Source organism: Parambassis ranga, chromosome 2 (genome assembly GCF_900634625.1).
Source record: "Parambassis ranga chromosome 2, fParRan2.1, whole genome shotgun sequence".
Taxonomy (NCBI): Eukaryota; Metazoa; Chordata; class Actinopteri; family Ambassidae; genus Parambassis; species Parambassis ranga.
Window position 1 is genome coordinate 28884340 of NC_041023.1, and position 20604 is coordinate 28904943.

The following is a 20604-nucleotide window of genomic DNA, read 5'->3' on the forward strand; positions in this document are numbered from 1 at the left end:
AAATTAATGCGCAAACTTCTCATCACGAGCCCTGAAATTATTAAATGATTTAATAAGTTCTTTTATGTGTAACAGATGACGTACTTGTAAAGGGAAATACGTTTTAAGTAACAAAAAATAACAGTAATTCCTACAAATTACTGTACTACTACTACTATACTTACAAGAGAAAGCAAGCAAAAGTGCTACATGCTAACAATTCATAAAAATAAAGCCGTTAAACGCCGTCACATCCCGTCTTGTTGTTTCCTGTCTCTCTGTCGTGCAAGAGCGGTGCGGTACATAATAGCGCATTTCCACTGGCCTGGAACGGCACGCCTCGGCCCTGGTAATATGAGCCAAACCCTTATCAGAATCTTCTTAAAGGCTTCGGGAAGAACCACCGTCAGTCTCCGCCCTAAGCCGAGCCGTATCTAGGCAACGCTCCTCTGACTGGCTCACACACACCGTGACGTCAATCCTGCGACAAGAGGAAGGAGCGCCATTTTGAAAAAAAAAGTGAAAACACTCCAAAGTCTTTTGTTTAGTTGCTCTTATTTTTACCAGCAAAGGACAGAAAAGAACATGGAGTCACTGGGACACTGGTCTTATGAAGAGACTCAGGCGCTCATCGGTGTGTGGTCAGAGGACAAAATTCAGCAAGACCTGGAGGAATCCTTCAGAAATGAGAAGGTATACAGGGAAGTGTCAGAAAGACTGGCTGCCATAGGGATGAGTCGCTCTGCCAAACAGTGCAGAGACAAGATAAAGAAGCTAAAGGAGGAATACAGGAAAATTAAGAAGGAAAGTGAAAGAAGTGGAGCTGTCAGAAAGACCTCCAGGTGGTACAATGCCATGGATGCTGTCATGAGCAACAGACCTGGCACCACAGACCAGTCAGACACTATGATACTTGAATTTATGATTTCAGATGTGGAGACAGGTAAGTTATGAATACATTAAACACATTCCTGCTCCTTTAAACGTAGTTAAACCTAAAAATACAAACAACTGAAGTTACATTCATTACTGTGAAAATGTTAATGTGCCTGTAATTACTAGCTATGTCATTTTTGTTTGTCTTTTGCAGATTCATCCACTATTACAGACATTCCTGGAGGCTGTGCCATGCCCGGTCAGAGTGACGACCCACAAGAATCTGGTTTCTACTCCATTAAAGTAGAGACTGACTGTGACGGCCCCTCCACAAGCACAGCAGTGACCTCCACTGCAGTGCAAACAACAGTCAAAGGCAAGAAGGCACCTCATCTTTAATGGAAAATATTGTACAAAAATCATATCAGACATTGTTTTTGTTTTGTTTTTTAAATACATTCCCTTTTTTGATTTTCATGGGATCAGAATTTGGAAGGAATGTGCTGTTTTCTGGGCTGGGGGACCAGAACCCAGACTCATTTTTTGTCATCATAGCTGCAGTAAATGTCCAGAATGTCCTCTCCTGTATTTTTTGTTTAATGTTCCAAATATTTTAAACTGCTGAGGGGACAGTTTAGCACTCAAGGTCCTAATAGAGAACCATGCAGTAATTGTAATAAGGGCAGAATGTGGTTTAGCATTGTTTTGCTAGATTGTAAGATTCAGATAAATCAAAATAATGTATTTTGAGCACAGGACAATTATCTACTTCATTTCAGGCCAGTTCGATTAGAAGGTAAGGCAGGCAGGAAATGTAAATGCACTGCACTGCACTTCTGAAGATATTTTATATGCTGTTATGACTTTATAAATGATGTCTTTCACAGATACATTGTGCTGCTGGTCACATAAAGAGGTCCAAGCACTGTTGACACTTTGGGCCAACCCTGCCATCCAACAGGAGCTCCTGCTCAAAGTTAGAAACAATAAAGTTTACAACTGCCTCAGTGCCCAGATGGAATCTCTTGGATTCAATAAAACACCAAAGAAGTGCAGGGAGAAAATCAAAAAACTGAAGCAGGAATACAAGAGAATAAAGAACGGTCATCACATGGGCGGGAGCAGCAGCGTGTGGTTTGCCATCATGGATGAAGTGCTCAGTTCTCATGGAGAAGCAGCAGATTGTTCAGAGACAGCAGAGCTGTCCTTTGCTGAGCCGTCTGTGCATGCTCAGTTGGATGTCTGGGATGTGAACACAAGCGGTCAGTAGGAAAATAGTAAATGTAAATTTTACTGTTCCCTTTTTATTTTACATTTATGCAATTTCAACCAACTACAGCAGGTGGACATAACAGAAAGAGATACCTTGTGTAGACATAGCAGCGCAGGAGCTACTATTTCAACATTAACCTTCTGACCACCTTCAGCCTAAAGTTTATGGTATTTTGACCACAACAGTAGTTTTGTTGCTTTCTTGCCATTTTTTTAAATTTGGAATAAACTGGTTGAACAAAATTCCTTTTATTTAGTGAGCACAGAAAGAACATTGCAGCACTGCATCAACATCATAACTTTGTTTTTTTTTCACAGATGAAGCCCAGTGGTCATCTGATGAAGTCCAAGTCCTGATGACCCTCTGGGCTCAACACAACATTCAAAAACAGCTCCTCACCTCAGAAACCATCAATCAAGTGTTCACGTACCTCAGTAATGAGCTTGCGCTAATTGGGTTTAACAAGACACCACATCAGTGCAGACTTAAAGTGGATAATCTTAAAGCGGAGTACAAAAGAATCAAGCAAGTAGAACCTCACAGGGAGATTAAAAGTGACTGGTTTGCTATTTTGGATAGTGTCATTGGCCCTGGCCCTGAATTATCTGCTCCACTGACAGAACCCAAATCAGGAGATGAACGTTCAAATGGTATGTTGTTTCAATCTTAATCAAAAAAACTGAATCTGAAAAGAGCTTTTACTGTATTAACTGTGTCTCTTTGCTTAATGCAGATACATCACACAGTATGTGGTCATCAGAGGAAGTCAAAGTGCTGCTCACCTGCTGGGCGGAGGAGAGTGTCCAAGAGGAGCTGAGAACTACACCGAGAAATGAGAGAGTGTTTGCTCATCTGAGCTCTGAACTCGCCATGCAGGGGTTTAATAAAACCACCAGCCAGTGCAGGTCAAAAATACGTGTGCTGAAGCAGAAGTACAAAAAGGTTAAGGAGCAGAAAGACTTGCAAAAACAAAAAAGCAGATGGTTTACGATTATGGATGGAGTCCTCAGACGCTGCAGTCCAGAAGCTGATGCTGAGCTAGCAGCTAAAGTCACAGATTCAGACCCTGACACTCTGCAGGTTTCATCACAGCAAGACCTAAATGAACCAGCGAGAGGTAAAATAGCAGCTGTGTATTTATTTTAGTGGCAAACTGAAGTCTTCCTAACTAATGCATTATACTTCCATTTTCTGTTTGCAGGCTGTCATTTGTCCTTCTCCTCCCTGTGCCTTCTGGTTCCCACCCTGCGTCTGATGTCTGCCTTTGCCTGGCAGGTGATCCAGTGTTGTAATGTGGCACATTACAGAAAGGTGGAGGAGCTGCTGAAGGTGGTGACAGAGATGATTCCAGAGCTGCTGACTCCGAGAGAGAAGGTGCAGCTTCTGCTCAGACTAAGAGCGAGGGTGAGAGGTGACGGTTGTTTTTAAGCATCTGAAGTAACAAATTGTGTTTGATCATAATAATTACAACTGAAATATTTACTTGTCTCTTTCAGCTGGTGCTGGAGTTCTGTGTCAGTGAGAGCACAGCCAACCTGCTGAATATCCAGCCCCACCTAAAGGTCATTCAGGGCCTCACGATAAGCTCCAGCTGTGATCGGGAGGTAGGTCAATTAAACACTGAGATAAAAGCAACTAAAAGCTGCCCTGAACTGTAGTGCTGTGTGTATTATGAGGCTGATGTGCACTAGTGCCATCTGGTATGTATAGTTTTGAATGTACAGTATCTTTACCAAAGAAAATAGCTCCATGTTTTAGAGACAGAAGTTCTGTCTTCAGTGGTAGTCGCTTCAAAGTTAAGCAGCATTTCTCCTTTAACTCAGTACCCCACTTCACTGCCCGAGGCAGTGATCCCCTCCTCGCTCTAACACTCAGCATGGGCCCCTTGTTGTTTAGTCTCTATGACTGGACTTTATAATAGTTCTTTGTTTTTTTGTTTTCTGCCCCCGTTATTCCCAAAGGATTTCAGTCCCCAGCATTTTCTCCTTAATGTTTTCTCGCATCTGGTTTTTCAGTGAGGAGACAGTATGTGTGAATTTAATTAATGAATGTTCACTATGGTGTTCCAGAAGTGTCTCTCACACATGAAACTAGATGACATAAGTGTATTTTTCTAGCCCTGCATTTAATTTATTTCTTTGAACATCAACATGTTTTGTTGTTTATGTTTATCAATGTTTATCAATTTATAGGTGCTGGAGGAGCTGGAAAATTCAAAGTCCAACTTTGTGGAGGTTGTTCATACTTTGCTCGAGGATCCAGAAGAGAGAAAGAGGTTTTTCAAGGTCAGACTCTCAATTGTATTAACAGCAATATGTGATTGATTTAGATTTATGTGAGCACATATTTTGATGAAAAAAATAATTTACCTTAAGGACAGAAGAAAGAGTGGATACATCACTGATATGTGTACACTTTATCCTTCCATAGGAGGTCTTCCCTATCTATTATGGCCAACAGTTTGAGGTCACACTGCAGGCACTGGTTTGGAAATTCCTCTCTAGACTGGATAACCTGTTGCCTATTCCAGATATAAAACAGGTGAAGTACAGTTATTGTTTAAGTTAAAGTGCAGTGGTTTAAATCGGGGGTCTGAGTTTTAGATGTGCGGTACCATCATAATGTATAGCGTCATTTCTGAGCAAATATGATGTGATGTTTTCATAATTTTTCATAGGTTCTGGTCTTCCAAGCGTGATGAATGAACAAGATAAAAAAAAACAGATTTTTAAGTCGTTTGTTGTGTGTGAAATGATGTATAACAATATATGCTAAATAAGGTAGTGATCAGTGATGTTTGTTTTTGTTTTGTTTTTTTTTGCATACATGTTCATTATGTCTTCTGTGCATAACAGACTGCTGAGTGGCTCAGCAGCAGCCCCTCTCTCATGGAAGAATGTGGAGAAATGGTTTTGGATCCAGATCAGCTAAAGGAAGTCCTGCACTTCCATCAGAAACAGACAGGAAGCATAAACACATGTAAGTTTGTTTTTTTTTTGCACAAGAGACGTCAGCTCTGAAATTAGCAAGTTAAAAACATGTTCAAACTGATATCTTGAAAAAAAAAGTGAACACCAAAGATGTCTCCTTTGTTAATAGAACATAAAACATCAATTGCAGTATTTCAATAACCACTGAAATAAAATGAACAGTTTTTTCTTGTAAAAACAGTTAGTTTTGTAAGGTTTTAATGTTTTTTCCCACACAGGCCTCTTTCAACCCCAGAATATGTTTTTGCCTCTGCTGTCACTTCATCCCAAATCCAACTCAAAGCAGCCTTTTTCAAAGGAAGCATCTACAGGTGGTGAAGAAGAAGCACAGTTGGATTATGAGGATGAGGAGCCAGTGGAGGAACACCGAGCTGATGATAATGAAGTCCTGAAGATAAAGGAAGAAGAAGAAAGTGATGAATGTATGCAAGCATACATTAAAAATCACTGCACTCTATTTCCAAACTGAATCTCCTAATCTTCTTATCGCTTTCAGATTTACAGCTGCAGACCTGCTCTATGTGTCCCTACTCGGACAGCCAAGTGTCCGGACTTCTTCAGCACATCCGAGCGGAGCATCTGACACAGGAATTCAGCCACCTTCCTTCTAAAGAACCAGGAAAAGAAGGCGTCTTCCAGACATATTCCACTCACACTCCCGAGAAGGGCATCACGGCAAAGATTTGTGAGTATTGTGGGAAGGTCTTCAAGAATGTATCATCCCTGAACAGACATGTTAAAAGACACACTTTATCATTCCACTGCGACAAGTGCGACAAGAAGTACACCTCCAAGGACTCCCTGAACGTACATCGTCGGATTCACACAGGCGAGACTCCATACTTGTGTTCGCACTGTGGCCAAGGCTTCAGGTCTTCGTATACTCTTGCGCTGCACGTTCGGATACACACAGGAGAGCGACGCTACAAATGTCACATTTGTGGAAAGACTTCAATCCAACATCTGGCGAGACACATGCGCATGCACAGAGGAGAAAAGAACTATCTGTGTACTGTATGTGGGAAGGCTTTTCTGTCCTCTGGGGAGTTAAAACTACACATGAGGTTTCACACAGGCGAGCGGCCTTACACATGCAAATACTGCGGGAGAGGTTTCATCGCAAAGTGCTTGCTGACAGTGCACACACGGCAGCACACGGGGGAGAGGCCTTACAAGTGTTCATTGTGTCCTAAATCCTTTCACATTTTAAGAGCACAAAAGAGACACATGATGATCCACTCGAACAAAAAGTCCTTCCAGTGTTTGATATGTGGTAAAATATTCAGGCAAGAGGACACTTTTAAAATGCATGTTGAGACACACAAATCCAAACAAGTGTCAAACTGCGGATTTGAATCAGAAAATAGCTTAGCAAGGCAGTAGGGTTAAAAACCTTTGCTCTGCATGAGGTTCAAGAGGCCATGACGTCAAATTCAGTATGCAAGTATTTTATTTATCTGTCAGTATATTTCAGTATGTAGCCAAAAAATAACAACTCAATTCATAGATATTCTTAATAGTATTTTACAAATCCTTTAAAAGTTAAAAGTTTAACTCTGTCACCACCAGACCCAAGAGAGGTAACAAATGACACTCGGTGTGCTCAGTTATAAGGGCAGTTTTTATTATTATTATTATTATTATTATTATTATTATTATTATTATTATTATTATTATTATTATTATTGTTATTGTTATTATTATTGAAACTATGTAAATCTGTCATTCCAAAAACAGGTAATCTTAAGGGTTTGTGGGAATCAGAAGCTTTATTAAAAATAAAAATAAAAGTTTCTGTTTTGGTGTTCTCTGTATCTCTGCATCTGTAACCATTCTATTAAATCCTTCAAAGACTGGACAGATCAGGATGTAAAACTGCACTCTTGTATAATGTTCAAGAGAATATGACTCATATGCTACTGTTTACACATAAACATAATAGCAATTTCTCTTCTAAAATAACGTTTTCTATTAAAACTCTTTGAAGATAACTGCCTGGTCCTTCTGAGCTGATGCACTGCGACTGAAGAGAGATCAGCCATCTGTGACCTCTGGTTACAAAAGTCATTGAAAGAGCGTCTGGTAGGCTTTCAGGTATCTTAGTAACCACTTGTAACTCGACCGCTAGGAACATACCAGCAAGGTACGAGCTCTGTTAATGACTGTTTGAGGATCGGGTTTTGTGTCCACACAAACTTTTTGCTGAATGCTTGTTTGTGTCTGCAGACAGTCTGTGGGTATTTCTGGCCTCTTTTGGACTACCAGGTGTGCTTCTTATTTAACAATGAAAAGAAAGGACAGCAACATACCCAGTGAAGGAGGCCGGACAGCTGGAAATTGCTTCAGGACCCCAGCACGGATGCTGCTTCTTGGATGGTGCCAATGATTACAGCTCCATGTTTTTAAGGTACATCAGATTCAAAAACAGGACATGGATGACCTGCTTGTCATGCATCCAAAGAGCATCCTGTCACCAAACACTTTGGACCTTTACCTGAAACTGCTACTGCTGCTTCAGAATGTGATACACAACCAAAGTTTGATGCAACATTGTGACCTGAGAACAGCTGTGGGCAGGTTCCCCAACTTCACTTCTAAGGCAGGATCTGCTTTCATCTTTAGGCTCCCAGTCCCTGCAAACCAGGGACATGTGCAGCACTACCAGGTGAGCTGAACTGAAGATGGTGAGTCTGTTAATGCTTGATTTGTGGGTGGCTCTCTCACAGAGAGCTTCAGCCACTGTTGCATTTTCACTTTGATTCACTGACTTACTGACTCCCTATCCGATCTTGTGGTACAAAGTGGTATTACTCAAGGCTAGCATTAAGTAACTTTCTCAACAACACAAGACATCTTTTTAGGAATACTAACATCAGCTTTTGCTTTATATTCCCAGCTCAGCTTGGCTGAGGTGGATGGCCCTTTGCCCCACTGGATGGTGTTTCAGCAACAGACCCACAGTCTGGCTGGTTTGGCTTTGCCTGTGGATTGTGGCACATACCAGCTTAAAGTGTCTAACACAGAAGAGGACTGTGTCGGCCATTTTTATCTACACATTCTAAACAGGATGGTGACTGATGAGAAGTAAGCACTGTAAGAGAGGAACATGACTCTTTGTCTCTATATCTTTTAAAGATGAGTGAAAATAATTGGTTTGCCTCCATGTCTAATAGGAATATTTGCCCCAAAGGAGAGATGACCATCTGGGCTAACCTTCTCCTTCAGCTGAACCTTGTGACTCTTAATGCCACCCAGCGTCTCCGTTTGGTCACCACCATGGCCGAATACCTTCGCCTGCATCACAGCTCCGTCTCCCTACTTTCATTAAGAAAACCTTTCATTCTAAAACAAGAGAAGCTCAGAGTTTGTCTTCATGGTGTGAAACAAGATGCCATTGGAAACAGCGCTGAGCTTCTATGGCGGCTCGGATGTCAGGAGGAGGGGCGGCAGACTGATTTAGCTAAAGTGCTGGAACACAGCATGAAGGCAGGAAGTTTAGAGACTTTAGTGGGAGCTCCCATTGTGGGATGGAGGGTGCTGTGTCCGGCCAGTGAGAGGCAACATAAAATCAAAAGGGAGAAATTGACACCAACTCCTAATACGGCTCAGCCTCCAACACAAGCCCAACTTTTGCACAAGAATCTACTCCCTTTAAAACTGGAACTGGATGAAAATATGAGCCGCGTGTGGGGAAAACAGGAGCCAACACACACACAAGATATACGTGGAAATCCTGGAATATCATGTCACATGCATCCTGAGATGCCGGACACCCTTTTAAAAACAAATTACATGCAACATATGTGCATTTTCTCAAACATATACCCACACAGAGCAGGTGTGCACAATGGTGTGAATGTGGCACAATATTTATTACTTTACAATTCTCATTGCCATATGAAGCAAACCCTAGCTCTGAATAAATCTCCTGGTTGCACTAAACAACAATCAGTAGATACATTCTGTACAGTCAGACAGCCAGACAGCATCCCCTCACTGTCGCTGACCCTGGCCCCTCACAGCGTCACCTCCATGCTAACACGCGAGGCTGTGGACAGAGAGGTTTTCACCACTCATCACACCCTTCGACCCCACCAGGAGGAAACCCCCCTCTGGACTGAGTCTAACAGAGCTGACCACAGTGACTCAGAGGGCCAGTCCACAGTGAGCTCACAGGGTAAGGTTTCTGCTGCTGTTGACTTCTTTGTGACCATATGGGATACTTAGTCATTTATACCACAGGAATGCTTACAGGATGGGGACCCTACAATTCTAATCGGCCTGTTACAACAGAGTATCCTGCAAGGTTAGTTATAGCAGTGGAAAAAATTATCACATTAAGGTCTTCTGGTTTATACTTGTGCTTTAAATCGACCTCCGTAGATGCCCCTGCGGCAGAAGCGGGTTTGGCACTTTAAAGTCTCTCATTGATTGTTTAGCTTCTGCCGCTTCCTGTTTTAGTAAACAAGGGCAGGAGAGAGCTAATCTGCCATGGTCCTGTGTTCTGTTGGTGTTCTATTAAACCTTAGTTTTCCTGGTAATTTTATTGTATTTGTATTTTCATAGTTTGTTTTGGTTATTTCCTGTTTTATTTTGAAAGACCTGTTTCCTTGTGTACTCCTGTGTGTTTTGCTTCCTCTTGTTTCCCGCCCGAGTGTGTTCACCTGTGTCTCGTTACTCTGGTGTCGCCTCAACCTGTTACAACTTTTTGGAGGTGCACTCCAACAAAGTATAATAACAGAGAGACAGGAGACAGCGGACGCTGTTGGAGTATTATTATAGTGTTCTGTTGATGTTACAATAATATATTATAGTTGGCACAATGATATAATATCAGGATGAATAGAATCACCATCTAGAAATGATAAGATAATAAACGTTCGCTTTGTGGGGATTTGTTTGAACATTAGTAACTTTTTCTTTCTCTCCTAGGTCACATTCAAGACCACAACAATGCCCATTCCTCACTCCATAACCTTCCATCTGTTTCTCATCCACTCTCAGCAGAGTCTGACCCCCAATTAAAGACATTACAGTCACTGCCATCATCAATTAAATTACTGCCTGCTCCTCCAGATGTGTCACCATACTTAATGACTGAGCCAGTAACTCAGAGCTCTGATACAATCCAAAATTTGCCCTTCTTTCCTTCTCTGATGATTCATGAAGACTCATCATTAACCACATTAATGGGTCACATGACCATGTCTGAACTGGAGTCTTCCCTGTCAGCATCCTTTTTGTACAGTCTGAAGCCCTCAGGGACAATATTTACACCAGCTTTACCCTCTGAGCTGGAGGCACCACAGCTCACAAATCCAGTATATACTGTGGAGTCTCTGTCTTCATCTCTGATACCACTGCTGCAGACATTTTACATGTCTTCTCTTGGAGATGTTCGAGCATCATCTTACTTTGATCTAAAGCCTGAACATGTTCAGACAGAGAGAACAAGTTTCATGATGGAAATTGACTCATTTTTACTAACGTATCTGACGCTGAGCCACCATTTGCCAACCCCAACTGAAAGCATCTCAGTCCCATCAGTCGACAGTATGTGGTCAGTAGAACCTATTCAGACACTGCTGCCTGGTAAATCCCTGCAAACTGATGGATTTTCACATGTGTCTTTTTTTGTTAAACCGACACTCCTGAGTACACATCCACCCTTCCTAACAACTTTAACTTTCACGCCAGCATCTGATGGACATTTTAATCCAGCAGCTCCCTCTACTGTTCAGGAACCACACACTGCACCCTTCACCCTGGAATCCTCATTCCCAATATGTGGGAAGTCTGTGGCACAGGATGTAAGCAGCTGTACTCCACCAATTGGAAGTACCTCTTCTTGGAACATAGTGCAGGAAACTCTGGCCTTTTTGAGCAGCTATTCACATGATGAGACAGATTTCTACACATTTTTAATGTTTGATTCAAGCAGGAGATTCTTCTCCACAGTAGAATGTCTCTCATTGTGGCCCTCCAGCATCCTCCCAGGAGATGATTTAGAGACGCACACTACATCAAGCACTGTAAAAACATTCAACCAAACAGTAGACCGCTCCTCTATAGCAATATACACTTCAATAACCACAAGCTCCTTTGCCTGGAAAGAACACTGTGTCAGTTTGGAGAAGTCCTTGTTAATATGTCAATCATCTGCTGTAGACAGCAAGCTTATAATCACAAAGGGACTCCCTACTTTGCAGATTTCAAGCAAGTCGACGTCATTATTAACATCATTACAAGCTGTGGGCTTCACCTCATACAAAAGCTCAGTCCAGTCTTCAGCTTCTATCTCAAGTAAGTACCAGACATCTCTCTCTGCTACTATGAATGGTTGCAACAAAAATAAAATACATTTTTGATATTCCAGGTTCCCTGAATCTGCCACCTGGAGTGTCACAGTCTGTCCCAGCACTGATGGCCACTGTTGGTTTCCCCTTTCTCTTCTCTATTCCACCTCGAACCTTTGTGGACCCAGAGGACGGTGAGGCGGATGCTCTGTCTCTGACACTTCATCTTATTGACGGGCTCCCCGTCAGTGTTGGTAACTGGTTATCTCTGGATGGTTTGGAGCTTCATGGCGTTCCTCTGGAGGTCGACCTGCAGTTTGCTCCTCAGGATCTCCTCCTGGTGGCCCGGGACAGTCAGAACCTGAGCACCTCACTGCCTCTGAACCTGGATCTGCATCGTAGCCCTGTTGACCCCTGCCATGTTTTCACCCTTACAGCACAGTGCAGCCTCAACTTTATGCTCCGTCACCGCCATAGTGTGGAGCTCCTGCTGAGGAAACTGTCCAGCTTCTTCAACAGCTCCTCTAGCGACCACCATCTGTCTGTTGTTTCCATGACAGCAGGGTCCACTGTGGTGTCATGGTACAACTACAGCCTATGTGAAATCAGCCAAATTAGGACAGCACACTGCCACATTGACCAAATACAGAGTATGTGGCTGGCAATGAGCTCTGCAGATGGATCACTCAACCCTGCATTTAGAGAGGCAATGCTGCCAGAGTTCACAATCAGCAAAGTTGGATCAGTAAGATTCGCACACGACTGTTTATCCACCTCTACCCCTTTACATCTGACTACATTGGCTCCACATTTAAGCACCAATACATCCCTCAGTCCTACCTGTGTCTCTGCATCTCCACCTGTCACTCTCACTTCACAGAAGATGGACTCATATCAGTGGATAGCCATGGCTCTCCTTGTCGTCTGTCTTCTCATCTTAATCGTCCTTGTTGTTGCTGTAGTACTTTATTTCTGCAGGATTCAAAGAAGATCAGGAACTGTCGCCATTTGGCCCGCAGGCCAGCTAGTCTCTGTTCAAAGCAGAGATCTGACAGCTGTAAGACCAAGGTGGCCACCACGCCTCCACCCCGAGCTACCTCCACCACCCTTAAGACTGTGGATTGGTGTTTCGCACAATGAAAAGTGGCAACACATGTCAGGATATGAGCAGAAATTTCCTGACAAGACTCTACAACCCCGACATCCACTGTATTAGTTTTAAATCCACCATTTGTAAGTGCAAAAGCCAAAAGATATGTTCTCTACTGACAGCTTTTATTGTGTTACACAATATGTGAACAGCATATCTACAAAATTCATGGGTAAAAAAATTGTTAAAGTTCTTGTCCTCAATCAGAGAGCATAAGGTGACACCCAAAGTCTGAACATGGTCCAAAATCTCATCCTGTTGAAACAGTGAGAAATCTGTGAAAACATCATCTGGTGGTCTTCCCGTTTTCATGGACATCCATCCTGTAATGAGACACAATGTCAAATTTTGTCTTTTTATGATGATGCTGGAGTGTCTATATATGAGTGTTGTCTGTGTGCACAAACCCATTCTCTTCTTTGAGGTGCTGGTACAGCTCAAACTTGTTGTTCACAGAGCTTGCTCTGCCGACAAACTCCTGGTGCTTTCTGGAATTGGCTGTTGTGATTCGATTAGTCCACATTGAGAGAAGTGAGACAGGACCTGGAGAGACAAGAAAACACATTGCAATCAGTGAATACTGTTTACAATCTCAAAGTCTGTTCTCATCTTGAGGTTTATCAGTGCTTTCTCTATCTGCCCATCTTGAATAGGGATAAGATGATGACAGCTGGTACCTTTTGCTTTCTCGAGAGGCTGAACCTCCTCTGTCGTAAGACGGGGTTTCTTGTTGAGTGGTTCAGGGGAGTCCGGGGAATCCTTGATCACCTCTGACTCCTGATCCTCTTTATCCAGCAAACCCTTTAGTCTTCAGAACAGAGAGAGAAAACATTCAGGTATGACCTTCTTGTGTGCTTTAAATGTTGTGAACCCTTGTTCAGAATATTCTATACAGATATTCAAACTAGACACAGTCTCTTCCTGACCTTTCAGAGTCCTGCCAGCTTTTGTCATCTGTCTCCTTGTTGCCATTTTTCTCCGTCCTGTCCTCCCTGTCCTCTCTTTTTCTCCCTCTTTTCTTCCTCTCCTCTTCTTCTGGAGGTTTGCTTCGGCAGGCGATGATGCAGTCCAGAACCCGTTGGTGTCTGTCAGTGGCTCCGGCATGAGTTTTTACTAAGGTTTCCAGCTCATTCCACATTATACGGTACTGTTCATCCCTGGAGATAAGAGCAATGCAGAAACATAAGCAACACTGCTAACTATGAAACTGAGTGCATGATGTGAATGTTGAATGTCACCTCTTGGGGCCTTTGCCTCTGGATCCCACCGTAGAAATGGGCAGTGGGTCGTTCTTCCTCTCCATGTCTACCAGGTTGTACACAGTCTTCTGGCAGGTCAGGACATCCTCCTCAGTCAGAGCCTCTTTCACTATCAGGTTAGCCAGGGGGACCACCTGGTGAAGGAAGATATAGAAATGTGCTAAGGTATGATGAAGAGGCAAATATTTTGGAACTTGTATGATGCAAGTCGACTCCATCAGAACTAGGGATGTCCCGATCAGTTTTTTTTGCCTTTGAGTCCGAGTCCGAGTCATTTGATTTTGAGTATCTGCCGATACCGAGTCCCGATCCGATACTTTCAATATTCTCTATAAAGGCGGTAAATAGGATTTCAGACACGCAGCAGCTCATCGAGACCTCGCACCAAAAGCAACTGTCATACCTAGGCCTGTCATGATAACAGATTTTGCTGGGTGAGTAATTGCCAAGAGAAATTACTTTGATAATCGATAATATTGTCGTTTTGAGACTATGTTCAACTAATATAATGATAACGACATACAATGCAAGTACATCCTTTCAAAGATCAATAAACTTTAATTTCTAAAGAACATTTAACACTGGAAAGGCGCCCAATCATTAACATTATTATTATTATTATTGTTATTATTAATGATATTAATATTAATGTTGATATTATGAGTAGTGGTAGGCCTATTACCATGGCTTATCTGAGCATAGTCAATGGAGTTAAGTCAAACCAACTAGCACGTCATGAGCAACAGAGCCAAACAACACGCACTCTCTGGGAGTGGGCTCACCTGTATGCACATGTGTTTGTGTGCGCACGCGTTTGCGTTTGCATGTGTGTATGCGTATCAGGCCGCTGCAGACAGCTGCAGTGAAACAAATGCCACCATGTAGACAGAAACACATAGAAACTGATAGAAGAGATGGCACCAGAGGACTGGGCAAGAGAACTAGAATGGGTGGCGCTGCAGTGAGTGCCGCCAGTGAGAAGGCAGAGAACTTCACTCGTACAACGCGGACTCTCTCTGAGAGCAGGTTCTATACATGAGCATGTTTAGTGTCGTGGTGAATTGTGGCAAAGTGTTGAAACGGTGTTGAGCAGCTTCACAGCTCTCTGTGTTGTTGTAACCAGTGTTCAAGCCCTGCAGCGCTGTGACGCACCGTGGCGACGCAGACAGCGAGCTGACCGTGGTCTGCTCAGAACATCCCGTAAACGTTACACAATGAGTTAAAAAAATAAGAACCACCTGTTGATTTGACACATTTTAAGACAGAAGCCGCGGGCCATATAAAGTCCGACGGCCTTTATACGCTACGATGCACCGGAGTGACGCCTTTTGTCATCCAGTCTCTTTGGCAGCGAGAGGGAGAGAGAGAGAAAGAGAGGAAAACAAACCAGCATGCAAATGTAATTTATCGCGGCCGAAAAACGTAATTTATTAATTTATCGTGCAATTAATTGATTTATTGCGACAGGCCTAGTCATACCCCTACACTACAGGACACAGAGCCACCCTGCACAGAAGGCGTTAACTTTGAGAGCCCTAATAAATATATATCCGAGTCCTGATCGGGAGGTAACATCCGATTCCGATCGAGTCTGAAATCACGTAATCGGGCCCGATTTCCGATCACGTGATCGGATCGGGACATCCCTAATCAGAACTGTCTCTGTATTGTGCTTACTGCCTGCATGTTGAAGATGGTGGTCTGAGAGATGATCATCGGCCAGTATCGGGTGTGACGTTCCAGCTGAGCTTTGGCCCGCTCAACTGGTAGCTTCCCCGAGGGATCATGAGCAGACTCTGAAACAGGAGTGAGGCGGTTCTCTCTCATAAATTCACCAAAATCCTGAAAGAAAAAAAAAACAATCTGTTATGACCAGAATAATTTAGCTGCATGTTTTGACTTGGCTGCTGTGAGAGGAACATACTGTGATTCTGTAGTCTGTCACTCTGCCTCCACAGCCCTCACTGATGGAGGGCGGGTCCTCCAAGGTGGAGCGGTTGCTGTTGAGTACATGCAGGAAGATCTCTCCTCCATGGCTGCTGAGCATGTGGCTAATGACCTTTGAACCCGATTTTCTCGGCTGCTCGAGAAGCACTGATCGACCTGTGGACAAACAATACGGTTTATCATTTACCAGTAAATCTCAAAAAAACACTGCCACAACAAGCAACCTGAGATAAACTGGATACTTGTTTAATTCAGCTCACCGTTAAGAAGAAAGTTTGTCAGACATGATGAAGGACGACTGTTAACGTCTGTGGGGGAGATGCGATAAGCTCCTGTGCAGTAATGCAGCTCTGAGGTGAGGACAAACACAAATACAAAATACACACAACAATATCAGGCATTTTTAAATCACTGTGGTGTCAATCAATTCATGCAAATTACATAAACAGTACAAAAAAAATAGAAATAGAGTATTTTACTTGTGGCCTGTCACCTGAAGAATACTTACAAAATATTTTTAGATGTAATGCAACAGCTGAATGTTTCATGTTGTTAAAAGTTGAAACTTGAGTTTGCTCACCTATGCTGTTGGTTCGTGGCGTGCACCATTTCAGGGTAACTGTCTCTTTGAGTCCATTTTCTCTAGTGCTGGTGCCAGCCATATGCAAGTCTCCTGCACAACAAAAAGACCAAATGTAAATTTTGTCTGTTTTACATTAAATCAATAAAAAATACATAAATCCTCATGAATTAATTGAAGAAAAAAAAGTATAGTATGTATGGAGTATCTTAGCAGTGCTTCTTACAATGGCCATCCAATAAAATACAACCTGTCCCGCCTGCCTGGCTCATTCTGATGTGTACCGTCATCATGAGGACTTACCACTTTTAAAGAACTCCAAGTGAGCGTCTCTGTGGTGGAGGAGTTCAACGTCATAGTTGGCAGATGTGTTTGCATGCTGCTCTTCCTGCCCATCCACAGAGACAATAACAAATACAGGTGAGCATGAAGTCATAAATGCAACCAGACACACACTGAGGCACAAACACACATTAACTGCCGATTTCATGTTTAAAGGGATAATGGGTAAAGTAAAAAAGAGTGAAAAGAGGTTTTTTTCATCTTTACAACTGAGACTAGTTTTAATGTAAGCAAACAATAGATAGCTTCTGGGTCTACAGCTCTCTGACACAAAAATGCTTAAGCCTGAAAATGGAGCCAACAAAACAATGATCTGAATGTAACACTTCTCTAAAATGGCATTTACATATTTCTTATAATATTATATATTCTAATAAGGGGAGAGACATAATAATCCGAAAAGGTATTTCATTCGACATAAAATGAGTATAAATCCCTTAGTGAAGGTTGAATCATCAATACATTTTTATTATTGATTTAATTAACACCTTAAAAACAAACTAGCATAGAGGTGATGTTTTGTGCAAGATGTATAAAAATACTAAAAATGTATTTTCATGGGAATTCAGGGGATGGTCATGTCTAAAAAGTTGTAATCAAACAGCACAATGGACCATACTTAGACACTAAAGGGAAAATGTTTATCGTGGGAAGAGGAGGATTTAAAGGAGAAGACAAAGACCAGGGGAAATTAAACAGTTCCTAAGGTATGAATACTAACAAACACTGACACTAATCAAGAACTCAGAAGAGGCAACACTGGTATCAGATGTTTTGATATAAAATTGTTGAATAAAACACTTGAATTTGAGGATGTTTTAGTGTTTCACATGAATATAATCTCTTTAAACAGTTAAAATATATTTTTAAACAAAATGTTGATAGATTTTATTAACCAGACTCCCTTTGAGTCTACATGAAACCAGAGTTACCTCCCCTTTATTTGAGCCTCACCAGCAAAGTCTGTAGGGCAACTGACACACCAAAGTAAATGAATGGAACTTTATGACTGTTTGCAACAGTATAGCTCAAAATATACACACAACATGGTGTCAACTCTGCCCCTTCCTCAACTGGATGTGTGTGTGATCAGAGTACTAACCTGTTCGCAAACATTTAATGTGGGCTAGCAAAACAGAAAATACAGCATGAAACCAGCAGCAGGTTCACAGTCATATCAGCATGCAGATGAGATCAACAAAAAGATGAGACTATAGAGTTCAATGAGTTATTACAGCAAGGAAAGATCAAGCAAGCAAGAATAAAGGCATGAGGGGAAAAACAAAAACATACAAGTAAGCAATTAAATAAAGTGAGCTGTGCATCATATTGTGAACATAACCAGACTTTTATACTAGTAACAGAAAAATGAACATGCCTACATAACAAGTTTATGTAGGTTAACGTAATGTGTAAGTTAACACTGTGGCGAGTGATGTGCAAGACCAAAAAAAGGCAGGAAATAGAAGATTTATACCTTCATGGGGATGTTTGTTATGGTGGTGGAGGTCAGGTCAAAATGTTGCTGTACCAAAATATTGAGCTTGGTGGCCAAGTGCCTCCCAGCACGAACACTATGCACCTCACTGGTGAGCAAAGGAGAGATCTGAGATGACAAGAGAGGGAGAAGGACGTGTTAATGTTGTAATCCTCATTTCTAATTATTATTAAATTCTAACCTCTAATTTTTCCCACCCACCTCTTTCTTGGGTCTGTCAGACACAAGCGTGTCCTCACCCTGTGGGTATATGTGAACTAGAACCAGGTCACACTGCTGGATGGCCATCAACCTAAAACCCAAAAACAATGAGTAAAACATGACTTTAACATGACTTTAACATGACTCTGCATATAGTACAGACCTGTCTGAGCCTGCTGCCAGCTTGTTTTGTTCTAAAATGGTTTCTTGGATGCAGTCTTCCAACATACGCACATGAGTATCACTGTATGACAAAACACAAAAAAAGCTGGAATAAGTACTAATATTCTTTGGAAAAGGGCAGACACATAAGAAAACTAGCATTACACAGGAGACACAAGAAAATTCACAACACCAGTTTACTGTTGGTCATCTGGCATGCTACCAAAACTGTACCTTTTGGCATTAGTGAGGCAGATAATACGGCCTCTATTGGCAACTCTCTCGGCTGTGTCCATCAGAGCGGTGCGCTTCTCATGCTGCAACTCTGTGATCTTGCATAAAGATTCCACTGCTGCAACCAGCCCATGCAAGATGCTGCAACACTCTGGGTCCTCCCGTGGATTTGGTGGCCCAACAGCTGCCAAAGCTGACATGAGCTGTGATGAGAAAGGGGGAAGAAACACAGCAATACATAAGCAAAAAAAAAAAAAAGTGGTTAAAGAATGAGGATAGCAGTGGATTACCTCATGAGTGCTTTGATCTTCCCGCCTCCAGCTATTCAGGATATGGAACTCTGAATCACTCACAATGTAATTAATCTGTAAGTAACAAACATGGTAGAACACAGCATTATGTCACTTGTACACTCCAAGTGTCAATTTTTAGTTAAAAATGGAAAAAACAACAGTGCTAACCAGTTTGTCCTTTGGATAAATATCATAGAGGATTCTGCAGTATTCCATGGAGCACTCCACCGCACAGGTCCACAGGGATTTGGACACAGGGGCCAAAGGAATAACCCCTTGTGCTCGACTCTTTGTCAGCACATCACACTCCACCTGCTGGCGACTGGACTCAGCCATGTAGGGACAGTGGTCGACCACAAAGACGGTCTTGTGGGCCACGGAGAACATCTTCATTTTTTCCATAGCGCAGTGTTGACTGATCTGTATAAAATAGCAATAGCAATGTTATTGTTAATGTTGTTGATCTTTCACTTCTTCATAACAAAGCAGAGTGCAAGTTTAAAATATCACAACATCCAGAATTCATTGCCAATGTGAGTCACAGTGTCATATATGTTACACAGCTCTACACAAAATGTGACAGCGAGTGGATTCTCATCTACCTCCGTTTTACTACTACGCAATATGCTAAAATGAATTGTACGTGTTTGCTAATCTTTGATATATACGAAGAGCCACATTGTCTGTAGGTCAGGTAGTGTTAACTCACCTGTCGAAAAAACAATACGAGAAAAGCTTTCCGGTGAGGAAAAAATCGGTTCCGTCTGAAGACAGACTCTCCGTTGGGTCAAGTTTTGGGAGTTAAACTTATTATCCGATTGCCAAACAAGGACCCTGCCCAGCTTTATGACATGTTATTCGCCACTAAAACCGAGCTAATATCAAGCTAACATCACACGACCTGCTTGCTAACGCAACATGTTACCGACCACCGCGGTTAGCCTGTTAGCTACACTGACACTAGCCAGAGTCATTTACTTGCTGATTCACGTTAGTGATAAACGATATACACATTTACCCATTGCGGCATTTGTCCACGAATAGCAGAAATATCTTCTAAGTAATCCACCTCCGAACGTGTGTTTACAAATATATTTACACACTTGGTAAGGCAAGCACAAACAATACACTTCAATCCGTTGCTGGCTAACAGGTTTGTTATTGGCGGAAATCTGTTCTGTGGTGTTCCACCGCCGTTTCCCTTCCCCAGTAGTTGCCGAATAGTATTAGTTCCTATCTCCAGAGTAGCAGACCTTCAGAAGGGGTTGAAAAATCTAAATATTCTAATTTAAGCAGCAACAAATTAAAATGGAGAGATTTATCTGCCACCCTGCACATTCATTCTGTCTTTACAGGGTTATAAAATGTTCAGGTAAGTCGGAAAATCAGGAACGGTCAGCACCGCAGCACACACTGCCAGATGCTACTTGATATGCTTTTATGGACATTTTTTATGGGAAAAGATGAATAGACCAAAACGTTTAATTTAGTTAAAACATTTCACAAAAGTCCGAATAATTGTGA

At 42.1% G+C, this 20604-nt stretch overlaps 2 protein-coding genes across 13 annotated transcripts; one reads left to right on the top strand and one right to left on the bottom strand.

The window, feature by feature from the left end:
- Positions 1-458: 458 nt before the first annotated feature.
- Positions 459-12683, top strand: LOC114452117 (zinc finger Y-chromosomal protein 1-like). Of its 11 annotated transcripts, XR_003672243.1 has the most exons (19): positions 459-922; positions 1070-1231; positions 1743-2117; positions 2446-2778; positions 2862-3245; positions 3330-3532; positions 3625-3732; positions 4321-4413; positions 4559-4669; positions 4984-5107; positions 5337-5540; positions 5615-5803; positions 7106-7525; positions 7741-7783; positions 8015-8202; positions 8292-9295; positions 9373-9424; positions 10051-11421; positions 11495-12683. XR_003672243.1 is itself a non-coding variant. In XM_028431303.1 (13 exons), exons 1-13 carry the CDS (start codon positions 565-567, stop codon positions 6309-6311), a joined length of 3066 nt encoding a protein of 1021 aa, XP_028287104.1. In that variant the 5' UTR covers positions 459-564; the 3' UTR covers positions 6312-6454. The 11 variants fall into 11 exon arrangements, 9 of the variants coding, with proteins under 9 accessions (XP_028287104.1, XP_028287095.1, XP_028287113.1 ...); XR_003672242.1 differs by lacking the exon at positions 9373-9424; XM_028431303.1 differs by lacking the exons at positions 7106-7525; positions 7741-7783; positions 8015-8202; ... (2 more) ...; positions 10051-11421; positions 11495-12683 and adding an exon at positions 5890-6454.
- On the bottom strand, positions 12669-20300 carry ints13 (integrator complex subunit 13). 2 transcript variants are annotated; one of them, XM_028431341.1, is made up of 17 exons: positions 19790-20300; positions 19249-19500; positions 19078-19152; positions 18788-18990; positions 18555-18635; positions 18392-18482; positions 18170-18298; positions 16654-16738; positions 16351-16443; positions 16031-16120; positions 15748-15926; positions 15501-15665; positions 13803-13957; positions 13491-13721; positions 13242-13372; positions 12972-13107; positions 12669-12887 (listed from the first exon to the last, which is right to left on the bottom strand). In XM_028431341.1, the coding sequence occupies exons 2-17, from the start codon at positions 19480-19482 to the stop codon at positions 12851-12853; spliced, it is 2115 nt and encodes a 704-aa protein (XP_028287142.1). In that variant the 5' UTR covers positions 19483-19500; positions 19790-20300; the 3' UTR covers positions 12669-12850. The 2 variants fall into 2 exon arrangements, with proteins under 2 accessions (XP_028287142.1, XP_028287133.1); XM_028431332.1 differs by having other exon boundaries at positions 20099-20299.
- Positions 20301-20604: the final 304 nt, after the last annotated feature.